At 39.6% G+C, this 13756-nt stretch overlaps 1 protein-coding gene across 2 annotated transcripts in view; it reads left to right on the forward strand.

Moving 5' to 3' along the window:
* LOC134347163 (PDZ and LIM domain protein 3-like) overlaps positions 1 to 7764 on the forward strand; it is a 55467-nt gene extending 47703 nt beyond the window's left edge. For both annotated transcript variants that reach the window (XM_063049387.1, XM_063049386.1), the window contains exons 5-7: positions 4145 to 4278; positions 5726 to 5837; positions 6999 to 7764. In XM_063049387.1, the coding sequence (XP_062905457.1) occupies positions 4145 to 4278; positions 5726 to 5837; positions 6999 to 7194 (442 nt within the window). In that variant the 3' untranslated portion in view covers positions 7195 to 7764. The remainder of the gene's footprint in view (positions 1 to 4144; positions 4279 to 5725; positions 5838 to 6998) is intronic.
* Positions 7765 to 13756: the final 5992 nt, after the last annotated feature.

Consider the following 13756-nt stretch of genomic DNA (forward strand, 5'->3'; position numbering starts at 1 on the left):
GAAATGTTGAGTGTGTGTCTTCAGGCTCCTGTACCTGCTCCCTGATGGTAGCAATGAGAAGGGGGCATGTCCTGGGTGATGGGCATCTTCAACTATGAATGCTGCCTTTTTGAGGCATCGCTTTTCGAATGTGTCCTTGGTGGTGGAGAGTCTAGTGTCCATAATGGAGCTGGCTGCGTTTACACATTTCTTCAGCTTTTTGCAGTGGCAACCAGTTAGAATGCTCTCCATGGTACATCTGTATAAATTTGCGAGTGGCTTTGCAAATGTCCTCCCGACTCCTATTGAAACATAGCTGCTGTTCTGCCTTCTTCGTAACTGCATCAATATCTTAGGCCAAGAATAGATCTTCAGAGATGTTGACACCCGGGATCAGTGTTGGGGTGAGTGAAGTTGAGTGATGTTATCCCTTCTGGATCAAGAGCCAAATGGCTGAAGGGTAATAACTATTCCTGAACTTGGTGGTGTGGGATTTGAGGCTCCTATACTTCAAGTTCAAGTTTATTGTCATCTAACTGTACCTATATACAACATTCCTCTGGACCATGGTGTACACACACAACATGTATCACACTCAGCACATAAACCAATGTATTACAGTATAAATAAGTTCATAAAACATAATTCAAAATGTGTGTCGTAAAGCGCAGCGCAGGTAAACGGTAAACAGCTTGCTGTCCTAGTTGGAAACCTTAGTGGTGGCTTGGTATTCATTAGTCTCACTGAGGGAAAGACTCAGTCTGGCAGTCCTAGTCTTGATACTTCTGTACCTCCTTCGTGATGGCAATGGGTCAAAGAGGTTGTGAGATGGGTAGTAAGGATCCTCAACAATTTTTTGGGCTCTTCCTCTGCAACATTTCCAGTAAACAGTCATAGAGTACTACAGTACAAGCTGTTGAACCCATATAGACCACGCTGAACGATTAATCTGCCTATTCCCATTGACATGCACCTGACCCATTGCCCTCCATGGCCTTCCCATCCATGTACCTATCAAAATTTTTCTTAAATGTTGAAACCAAATCCATATCCACCACTTCCACTAGCAGCTCATTCCACACTCTCACCACCCCCTGAGTGAAAAAGTTCCCCCTCATGTTCTCTTAAACATTTCACCTTTCATCCTTGGTCAGCATGGTTTCCTTAAGAGAAAATTTTGCCTGATGAACCTTTTGGAATTTTTGAGGAGATTACAAGTAGGATAGTTAAAGGGAATGTAGTAGATGTTGTATATTTGGACTTCCAGGAGGCCTCTGACAAGGTGCCACACATGAGGCTGCTTACCAAGTTAAGAGCCCATGGCATTACAGGAAAGTTAATGGTATGGTTAGAGCATTGGCTGATTGGTGGGAGGCAGCGAGTGGGAATAAAAGGATCCTTTTCCGGTTGGCTACCAGTGACTAGTGCTGTTCTGCAGGGGTTTGTGTTAGGACTGGTTCTTTTTATCAGTGATTTAGATAATGAAATAGATGGCTTTGTTGCCAAGTTTGCAGATGATATGAAGATTGGTGGAGGGGCAGGTAGTGTTGAGGAAATAAATAGGCTGAAGAAGGACTTGGACAGATTAGGAGAATGGGCAAGAAAGTGGCAAATGAAATACAATGTTGGAAAATGCATGGCCATGGTCAACTTTTCTCCATAACTCAGGTCCTCAAGTCTTGACAACATTCTTGAAAATGTCACAAATATGGGGGGAGGGATACTCTGATGATCCTCTCGGTGGTTTTTACTGTCTCCTGTAAGATCTTGCAGTCCAATGTATTACAGCTTCTGTACCACACAATGATGCAGCCAAACAAGACACTCTCGATGGTGCTCATATAGAAAGTTGTTAGAAATCAGGCGGGAAACCTTGCATGCCTCATTCTCCTCAGAAAATGTAGACACCACTGTGCCTTCTTGACCAAGTGTTGTGGGTCCAAGTTAGATTATCCATTATCTGCACACTAAAGGACTTTGTGCTCTTCTCTGTCCATGGCAGAGCCATTGGTGTGCAGTGGAGAATGGTCGACCTGTGACTTCCTGAAGTCCACACTAATCTCTTTTGTCTTGTCCACTTTGAGAGTCAGGTTGTTGTTCTCACACCATTTGACAAGTCTCCCTACCTCCTCTCATTATTGTTGAGTCATCATTGTTGCCAATGATGAAAACCACTGTAGTATCATCAGCGAACTTGACGATGCGGTTTGGGCTGAATCTAGCAGTGCAGTTATGAGTCAGCAATGGGAACAGCAGCTGACTGAACTCACATTGCTAGGGGGCACCGGTGTTCAGCATGTTGAAGCTCTTTTCTGATGGCAGCAATGAGAAGAGATGATGGGGGTCCTTGATGATGGATGTTGCTTTCTCGCAACAGGGCTCAGTGGTGGGGAGAACTTTACTCGTGAAGGGCTGAGCTGCACCCATTACTTTTTGCAGGCTTTTAAATTCAAAGGCATTGATAATACCAAGGAATTTAAAGTTTCTGATTCTCTCCATCTCTAATCCCCTGATGAGTATCGGCTCATGGACCTCCAGTTTCCTCCTCCTCTAGTCAATAATCAGTCATAAATGCTGATTTTATTTCTCCATAGTAACACATACAAAAGACCCGATGAAGAATGTTGACCTGAAATGTCGATTCTTTATTCCTTCCCATAGATGCTGCCTGACCTGGTGAGTTCCTCCAGCATTTTGTATGTGTTACTCTGGATTTCCAGCATCTGCAGAATGACTTTTGTTTATTTGTTAAAGAAAGCTGAACTTTACTTTTTGCCTTTAAGATTAAAATATTGATTATTATAGTTGCAACAAGAGATTTTCTGTCGCTCCAAATTACGTTAAAAATAAGCTGGGTGTCACTTTATTGCAGAAGCTCCAAAAGAACTAAAATTATGAAGGAAATTGAGTACCATTCCTTGGGGCAAACTAATTAGCTAGAAACCTTGCTGCTTTTAACTTTTAGGGACTTTAGTGATCCAAAGATAAGGTAAATGATGATAAGGTAAATGTTCGTAATCACAATGCAGATGAGTTCTCAAAGTGCATCAAGGACTGTTCCTTAGCTGTAGTTTCAACAAGAAAGAATGCCAGAACTGCTTCTGAATAAAGAAGCAAAACAAGTAAGTGATCTAAAGGTAAGAAAAGCATCTAGGAAATAATCACCAAATGTTATTTAAGTCATATAAAAATCTATGAGCTGATGGTAGAGTCATTAAAAGTGTTTATGGATTGTCAAGTAGTACTTTTCAGTTGGTTGGCAAGATAAAACTAGATTAATTGACTGGAAATATATTGCCAATTATGCAGTGACTAGTTGTTGGGGTATTTAAATCAGATGCAGTATTCATGTAATTTGCCATTTTGTGGCAGTGGTAGAGTGCGATACATAACATTTACTATAAGTCACAGTAAGAAATATATAAAATGGAGAGCCGGATAGTGAGATTGTGTTCATGGGTTCATTGTCCATTCAGAAATCTGATGATGGAGGGGAAGAAGCTTTCCTAGAACATTGAGCGTGGGTCTTCAGAGTCCTGTACCTCCTCCCTGATGGTAGCAATGAGAAGAAGGCATGTCGTTGAGGGTGAGGTCCTTAATGTTGGATCTATTCCTTTCTGAGGCATCGCCTTTTGAAAATTTCCTTGATGAAGGGGAGGTTGGTGTCCATGATGGAGCTGGCTTGACAAGACAATTAAATATATAAATAAAAGTATGAAAATATTCCACCAAATATCATACTTCCTCCAAATTTGTTGTATTTATTCACTAACATCCGCAAGAGTCCATTACCCTTTCAAGTTGCAGGGTGCTGCCTCTTTATACACCTGTCAATAAACTAGCAGTATACTTGAATGGAATGATGCCAACTGATCAACAGGGATCCTACTGTACCATCAAAGGCCAATTTCATCATTTGTTAATATTACATACTGGCATTAACATTCTAAATGTAGCTTTTTGTTCATGCAAAATATCTATAGAATGAAAATTAAGGTAACAGTAAATAATAGATGTTCAAAAATGGAAAGAGGAGAAAATAGAGATTTAACAATTGCCAAATATTATTAGAGTCTGCAAATGCTCTTTCTATGGTCTTGTGACTTTTTGCTTTAGTTGCTTTACTCCATTATAAACACTGTATTGTTAACATCAACGCATACAGAGCTGAACCGGCTCCAGGAGTTCAACACTCAGAGGTTTACAAAATGCTGCACAACAACCAAGAAGAAAGTAATGAACCAAGGCAATCTGGGTCCTTCCGAGCAATCCAAGATTACTTGGAGTCAGAGGATAGTGGTGAGCAATGTTTATTTATTTACTCTTTTAGAGATAGAGCGCAAAACAGGCCCTTCAGGCCCAATGAGCTTCACCACCTAGTAACACAACTAACTAGCACTAGCCTAAACATGGGACAATTTACAATGACCAGTTAACCTACTAAACAGTGCATTTTTGGACTGTGGCAGGAAACCAAAGCACCTGGAGGAAACACACATGGTTCATGGGGATAACACACAAACTCCTTAGAGACAGTGCCAAAATTGAACTCTAACCTTTGAAATGCCATGAGCTGTAATAGAGTCACATTAACCACTATGCTACTTTGGCACCCTTCATATCTGTTGGCGGTGGTGTTGCTTTCGACTGTTTAATTCTTAGATTAGACTGTTTAATTGTTATTTTCTTTGCAGTTTAACAATTAATTATCTGCTTATATTTTATAAAATTGCAGTTTAATATGCCTCTAGTGGCTATACAAAGTATAATCCCGGAAAGCTCTGGAAGCTTCTTGTTCTGCATTACTGGAATAAGTCATTGGTTGACTCTTATCTACAAATTTGAATGGAAATTTCTTCTCTCTGTAGTATAAAAATAGCTGTACCAAGCTGAGTGCCATTTTAGCATCTTGCTCTGTTCTTTTTTAAGTCCTTTGCTCCTAACTTATGCTTTTGTTTCCTCTGTTCTGTCAACGCTATATAAAACAATTGTGAAGCAACAATTTGTGTGCCTCTTTCCTGACAGCTGAAAAAACCTTTGATTAAAACACCAAAATCCACCATTGTCAAGCATGCGGACTCTTTTGATTAATTATCTAATGTCACTGGATGTTTAATCTCTGTGCCTGGGCACCTGTCCCACTGTTGTTTGTAACTTACAATGAAGGAATTCTCAGGCTGTGACACTGCAATGCTCATATGTTGGAACAATTGTTTCAGTTCTATTCAAGTATAGTGACACATGAAGAAAATGTGGAAGCAATTTAACAGTCAAATCAGAGCTGTGTTTATTTATTTATTGAGATACAGCATGGAATTGGCCCTTCCAGCCCTTTGACCCACACCACCCAGCAATCCCCCCAATTTAATCCTGGCCTAAACATGGGACAATTTACAATGATCAATTATCCTACAAACCGGTACATCTTTGGACTGTGGGAGGAAATGGGAGAACCTGGAGAAAATCCACATGGTCACAGGGAGAACGAACAAACTCCTTACTGATAGTGCCAGAATTGAAACCAGGTCCCTGACACTGTAAGGCATTGTGTTAACCACTACGCTATCATGCTACGCTATGGTAATACAGGCTTTGCCTTGGTTTCACTTGCTAGCTAGTTAGGCTGTGATATTAGCAGCGCACTGAGGTAAATCTGATTTGCTGAACCTTAGATTGTTCAACAGGGTCTATTTTTATATTTTGAATATTTTTTAAACCTTCTCTAATTCTGTGCAAACCGACAAAGGTAATCGTCCCGTGGTCACCAAAAGTGTGAAGGCTCCAGTGACAAAAGTGGGTGCCTCATCAGGAAGTGTTCAGAAGCTGCCACTCTGCGATAAGTGTGGGAATGGAATAGTGTAAGTATTTTTTATAAAAGAATAGGTTTACAGGAACTGCACCAACATGATGCTTCTACAAGTTTAAAGTTTTCTTTTGTTGTTATTTTCAACAAATAAAAAAAAATGAAAATAAGCTTTATTTCTTTCAATCATTACAGGGTACGTGTTGGTTTTAATTCTCAAAAAGTCTCTATATGTGGGAAAGGCTCAGTTAGTTTGGAAGCAGCAAATGTAATTCCTCTATTCAAACGAAGGAAGGCAGAGATTATACACAAGTTATCTTAGCATTTATCATATGGAAAACGTCTGAAACTGTTATGAAAGACATTTCAGCAGGTGTTTAAGAAAAGATCAATGAAATAGGGCAAAACCTAATAGGGAAACCATGTTTGACCAATTTATCAGAATATCATGTGACATAGATGGATGTACAGTACAAATTTCTGAAAGGCACTTTAAAAGATACTGCATCAGTGGATATTAGCTAAAATGAAATCTCAGTGAAGGAGATAATGTATTGGCATGATTGAAGATTGTTTGACTAACAATCAGGCAGCGGCTATAAATGATCTTTGTTTACTTGGTAAAAAAGGGATGAAGACTGGAACCTTAAGTTTACAATTTTTATAATTGACTTTGATGAAGAGATTGAAGATGCAGTTGCTAAGTTTGCAGATAGCACAAAGAAATGTTGGAAGGATAGTTATAAAACAGATAAGATAAAGATAAGATAGATTAACTGAATTGGAAAATTTCTGGCAAAAGGAGTATAACGTGAGAAAATGTAAAATGTTCAGATTTGGCAGGGAAAATGTGGGGAGAAAACATATGGCGAGAGATTGCAAAGCTGTGAGTTGTAGAGAAATCTGGATGTCGGTACAATATTCAACATAAGTTAGTATTCACATTCAGCAAGTTCAGGTATTTAGAAAAAGATAACAGAGTTGCAGTGTTTATTGTAAGGGGAATTGAAAGCAAATGTTAAGAGGTTATGCCACAGTTATATAGTGAATTGGTGAAGAAAGGATATAAATGTATTGGAAGCAGCTCTGAGGTTTACAAGTCTATTGCCTGGAATGGGTGGTTGTCCAATTCTCAGTTTCCAAATCACAAGATGGAATACTGGCATTGATTTTGAACTCTAAGCTCCTTTTTTTTAATAAAATGTTTACGATGCAGTGGGACAGTTGTCAAAGCCCGTGACAAGTATCGCCATCCTGAGTGTTTTGTCTGCTCCGACTGTGACATGAATCTCAAGCAGAAAGGTTACTTTTTCATAGAAGGACAACTTTACTGTGAAGCCCATGCAAGAGCACGCACAAAACCACCAGAGGGATATGACGCCATGCCCGTTTATCCAAATATGAAAGCTTAAATTTTACTGCAAAGATATAAAAACAAAGTAACAAAGAAGATCCATAATCATGAGAAACCTTTGCTGTTGTTATTAATCCTCTTACAGTTAAGTGCAAGTGCTTTTCCACAACAGGATATATTTTCCAACTACAACTTGCTCAGTTAGTCATGTTAGCAGATAGATCTTGTGGAGCTAGCAGAAATAAAACTACTGTATACATTGCAATGTTGATGCAACATATCATATAAACAACTTAGCCTGTGTAATTACAACAGTTAAATCAATAAAATTGACAGAATGTATTGTACACTGAGCGCAGGTAATATAAACTGAAAAACCAGCCAATTCACTGCTGAACTATTACATGAATAGTAAACCATTGTATTAGCATACATCATAGTTCATTGGTATTAGTTAATAAAACAGACATCATTAAACTCTTGTATTAGTTCACATAGATTGTGTTCGGTTTTATATGGAGTACTAGTTCATATTCAGATGACACTGTTAGATTTTATCCTCTATCCATCTAGAGAATGTTAAAATTTTGAAAATGTTACTGCTATAGATAATAAAAGCTATTGTTTCAGCTGATTTGTCAGTCTTTATGTGTAGTTTTTCATTGACACTATTGTATTTCTTTGTTATACTGTAAATGCCCACAAGAAAATGAATGTCAGGGTAGTAAATGTGATATACACATACATACTTCAATAATAAATTTATTTTGAACTTTGATGAGAACCAGCTGAAAATGACCCCACAATTAAAATCCAGTTCCTTTATACCTAACAGGTACCAGAGTAAGAAAGTAATCCACACACCTTTTTCTCAAACTTATTAATCTTATCACAGACCCAAACAGGAGCTGGCCACGTAGTCAAGGGGAAAATATTTAAACTATTTAATATTGTCATGAGACCATCACACCATAAGATATGGGAGCAGAATCAAGCCATTTGGCCCCTTGAGTCTGTTCCACCATTTCATCAAGGCTGATCCAATTTTCCTCTCAGCCCCAATCTCCTGCCTTCTCCCCAGAACTCTTCATGCCCTTACTAATCAAGAACCCATCAATTTCTCCCTTAAATATACCCAATGACTTGGCCTACACATCCACCTGTGGCAATGAATTCCACAGACTTATCACTCTCTGGCTAAAGAAATTTCTCTTCATCTTTCTTAATGGGACATCTCTCTATTCTGAGGCTGTGTCCTCTAGTCCTAGTTTCCCCACCATAGGCAACATCCTCTCCACATCAACTCTATCGAGGCCTTTCAACATTCGACAGGTTCCTATCAGATCCCTCCCCTCCCCCATTCTTCCGAATTCCAGTGAGTACAGACCCAGAGCTATCAATGGGTCCTTATGTGGTAATATTTTCATTCCCAGAATCATTCTCTGTGCCCTCTCCAATATCAGCACATCCTTTTTGAGCTAAGGGGCCCGAAATTTCTCACAGTACTCCAAGTGAAGCCTTATCAGTGCTTTATTAAGTCTCAACATTACATCCTTGCTTTTAAATTCTAGTTTTTTCAAAATGAATGCTAATATTGCATTTGTCTTCCTCACCACAGACTCAATCTGCAAATTGTTTTTTCCACATACTTTTTCGGGTGAAGGTAGCAACCAAATGATAACAACTGCTGCGTTCACCAGCAACTTTGATGTATGTTACATAAATATTAAGTCTCTTTAGCTCCTTATTTTCAGCTGGTTTCTCAGTGGGTCCACAGCCAAAGAGAAAGACACTATCTCTACTACGTTTGCACCCACCTGCCCAGAACTTTTGAGCACAGATAATATGAATGTAGCTTCTTTCATTTAGGGCTCTAGCATGCAGAGTTTCTCCGGGGCTATTCACCGCCTAGCCAACATTTGAGTATAAATTGCCTAATGGACTCGTGCTACCATGTTACAAAGTTAGTCTCAGCAGTGCCTGCTGCTTGGGCCAGGAACTTCACTCACAACATGGAGAATCCACATTTGGTGGCTGAAGGTAACTTCTGCCTGGAAGTGCCTGAGTAAATTCCAGAGAGACATTAAATGTTATTGTGTTTCACTCTGGGAAAATGGATTTTTATGCAGATAGGACTGAGAAGAACAGCACCATACAGTGAATACTTTATGGCATATTGCACAATGTAAGTAAGATATTTACATTATGTATTATTCCATAAAAATGAAATAGTTAAGCCCAATATGCTATAGGAGAGTAAATTTCAAAAATGAAAAATTACATAAATCTGCAGAGGTTGATGAAGATTCAATACATTTTTATTGCATTTTTATGCACCTTACAACAAGGTACATTGACAAAAAGCCAGCAAAGAGATGTTGCACAATTATCATCAAAAGAGAGTCTGCAGATGCTGGAAATCCAGAATGACCTACACAACATGCTGGAGGAACTCAGCAGGTCAGGCAGCATTAATGGAGAGGAATAAACAGTTGACACTTCAGGTCGAGATACTTCATCGATCCTCAAATCAGATCTGATGCAGGAATTGAGATCCCTCTGTAACATATAGAAAACATGCAGATTATGAGGCAAGGAGAAGAGTAATTTTTTAAAAATTATTTCACTTTGAGCCATTTAAAAAGTATTTAAATGCTTGGCTGCTCTGACAGAAGCCAAGCTTCTGCACCCATACCACTCCTCAGCATTGCTTCCTGTTATGGAATCAGGGTGTTCAGGGCTTAAGACTATAAGACACAGGAGCATAATTAGGCCATTCATTGCTGATATATTATCCCTCTCAGCCCCAGTCTCCTGCCTTCTCCTTATTCCTTTGATGCCCTGAGTATTCAAGAACCTATCAAACTCCACTTTAAATATACTTTATGTACTTTATGACTTGGGCTCCACAGCTGTCCATCGCAACAAATTCTTAGACGCACCACAATCTGGCTAAAGAAATTCATCCTCATCTCTGTTTGAAATGAATGTCCCCCTCTTCAGAGGCTGTGCCCTCTGGTCCTAGACTTGCCCACTATAGGAAACATTCTGCCCACATCCACTCTCTCTACACTTTTCAGTATTTGATAGGTTTCAGTGAGATCCCCTCTCATTCTTCTAAACTCCAGCGTGTACAAGCCCAGAGCCATCAAACACTCCCCATACATTAACCCCTTCATTCCCAGAATCATTGTCAGGACCCTCTCCAATGCCAGCACATCCTTTCTAATATAAGTGGCCCAAAACTGCTCATAATATTCCAGGTGTGGTCTGACCAATGCGTTATAAAACCTCAGCATTACATCCTTGCTCTTATATTCTAGTCCTCTCGAAATGAATGCTTTAATTGCATTTGCTTTTCTTACCACCGACTCAGCCTGCAAGTTAACCCTTTAGGAAATCCTGCAGTGATGCCCACAATATCATACCTGTCAGACTCTAACTGAGCTACCAGTTCACCTAGCTTACTCCCTATACAGCGTGCATTCACCTTCAGTCCCGTGTTCACCCTTTTCAATCTTGTACCCATGTTGCACTGAAACTCATCTCACTGACTGCCATTTTGCCCTAACATCTCCCCGTCCTTCCTCATAGTCTCACTACACACTGCATCCACTTGTATACCAACTGTCCCATTCTCAGCCTTATCAGTCTGGTTCCCAAGCCCTGCGAAAGTAGTTTAAACCTTCCCCAACAGCAAAAGCAAACCTACCAAGTGGCTTTGCCTTTGTTCTGTCCTATCTGAGGGCATGATAGGGTATCTGAGATCTTGGTATCTGATTTAAGGGTGGAGAGACCTGGTATATTGGCCCTTATCATTGATATGAGGGCCAGCATTCAAGGCCCAGTGAAGTAGCTGGGATTACCACAATCTGATCTCTGTTTGCTTCTTTAATGGCAAATTTGAACTGATACATTATCACTTGATATCTGATACTGGCTGATAGGCTATTACAGATGCTGGAAGTCTGAAAATGACAGAAACACTCAGGTGGTCAGGCAGTATCTATGGAAGGAGAATCAGAGTTAACATTTCAGTTAAAAAGCCATTCCACATACTTCCAATGTTTTTGTTTTTTAGATGCCTTCTTTATCCTGTTCTGATTCAAACCTGAAGAAATATACTGATGCAAGTAATTTAATGTAGTGACTCAACTAAAATATACTCGATTCCTTGGGTTTTCATTCCATGAGAGTATTCAAGAAGAATATCCCCTGGTAGACTCAGGACTTGTTGAGATTTTTTGCTTTTACTTTGTTACAAGTGAAAGGGCATTCTGTCTCAGTGCATAGAGCCATACAGTACAGCAACTGGACCTACAGTCCAGCCTTCCTGTGACCAAGGTGCCATCTGTATTGTTCCATTTGCCCATGTTTGGCCCATATCCCTCACCTTTCCTATCTATGTACCTGTCTATACGAATGTTTTTTAAGTGTTGTAATTGTACCCGTCTCACCACTTCTGGGAGCTCATTCCTTATAGACACTACCCTCTGGATGAAAAACTTGCCCTTTAATTCTCTCGCCTCTACCTTAAACCTGTTCCCTCTAGTTTTGGAAAAAGATTATGAATGTCTACCCTATCAATGCTCCTTATATATTTTAAACTCCTTGCCCCTCAGACTCCCTTCACTCCAGGAAAAACAGATCCAACCTTTCCAATCTCTCCTTATAACTCATGTCTTTTTTAATATTCATTCAATGGACATGGGCTTCAGCATTGCCCCCAAATGCCATTGACACAGTAGCAGCGAGATGGCTTCTGCTGCAGTGCTTGGAGAGTGGAAAGCTACTAGGGAGAGAGTAGCATGGTTTCAACCCAGTGAGGTTGAAAAATAAATGTCAATAAATGTCCTCGTCAGGATGTGTGTGTCTTGGAGGGTAACTTCCAGGCAGTGCATTTAATGCCATTGTCCTTCCAGTTGGTAGAGGTCATGGGTCCAGTTAAGGCAGCATTCAAACTGACTATGATATTGGTATGCATTTAATATAATTCTATATAATTTACTCCAATTTAAGCTCCATGTTATGAATAATAATTATGCAACATTTAAATTTGGGAGTAACAGGGATGGAGGTTACAAATAGGAATGTGTGAGAGAGAATGGAATAGGTCGAAGAGAGTAGAACAGACAGTGAGAGAATAGAATGGAGGAGAGTAACTGTGGGAGACTAATTACTCTGAGAACCAACCATGGGAGCAGTTTCTGGCTTCTGCTCCCTTCCTTTCCAGTTTTGATGAAGTAACTCGGTCCAAATCATCAACTGTTTATTTTTCTTCTGCTGCCTCGAGATTTCCAGAATCTGCTGAATCTCCTGAGATGTGGTGTGCGGAGTGCACAAGGAAATGTAAAACTTATTTGTTATTTAATCTCCATGACGTAGACAAATAAGCAAAATTGAATCTGTTGATTGCCGAGACTGATTTTTCAACCTTTCATCCTTTACAGTGAGAGCTTTTCAAACTTGCTCCAATTTGCACTGAGGGAACAGAGCTTTACATAAGCACATTGGCACTGTATTCTTGAATGAGGTTTAGTTAACTGAAAAGCTGTTAACACTGTGTCTTCTTTGATTGGCTCACACTTACAGCACTCAAATAATCCTTCCTCCTCCAAAATTCTAGCTGGTCATCACCTTTCATGGTTTCTAACAGGCTCATCATGAGCTGCAGAATCTTATTTTAAAAGGCATTCTAAACTGGCACAGGATGCAATGCTCTGCTTACGGACAATGGGTAGGTTTTTCTTCTAAGATACTTCTCTGCCTGTACTTCAAATCAATTTTGAGTTGGATATGTAAGTCAAGAAAATGTATAGTAATGTTATTACTTGTGAAACACACCTAGTATTAGTTTGTCCATTTGTGATCAAGACACTTAATATAGAAGCATAAAAAGGGATAGGATTAGGCTATTCAACCCTTTGGCAAGTTACGCTATATAATGTGATCATGGTCATCCACTTTAGTACCCTGTTCCCACCTTCTCCACATTCCTCCACTATAGGAAGGACGTTGTGCAGAAACGGTTCACCGGGATGCTACTTGGATTAGAGGCCACATGCTATAACGAGAAGTTGGACAAACTTGTTTTTTTTTCTCTCTCTGTAGCAGCAGAGACTGAGAGGAGATCTGGTAGAGGTTTATAAAATTATGAGAGGCACAGATAGAGTAGAAAGACTGTATCTTTTTTCCCAAGGTTGAAATGTCTAATACCAGAGAGCAGGCATAAGGTGAGGGGGGTAAACTCAAAGGAGATGTGAGGGGCATTTTTTTTTTAAACAGAGAGAGGAGGGTGTTTGAAATGTACTGCCCAGGGAGCAGACAGAGACAGATACTATAGGAACTTTTAAGAGACATTTAGATAAGGACATGGATGTGAGAGAAATGAAAGGATATGGACATTACATAGGCAGAAGAGATTCATTTAGCTGGCAATTTGTTTATTCATTTAATTGATTCAGCACAACATTGAGGGCTGAAGGGTCTGTCCTGTGCTGTGCTGTTCTATGTTCAATGTTCTAACTCCTGACCTTAGTTCTAAATTGAATACTGTATCTCCTGATCCTGGACTTTCAAGCCATCAGGATCTTGTTCCCTGATTCTAGTCTGTCTGGTAT

This window comes from Mobula hypostoma, chromosome 5 (assembly GCF_963921235.1).
Source record: "Mobula hypostoma chromosome 5, sMobHyp1.1, whole genome shotgun sequence".
NCBI lineage: Eukaryota > Metazoa > Chordata > Chondrichthyes > Myliobatiformes > Myliobatidae > Mobula > Mobula hypostoma.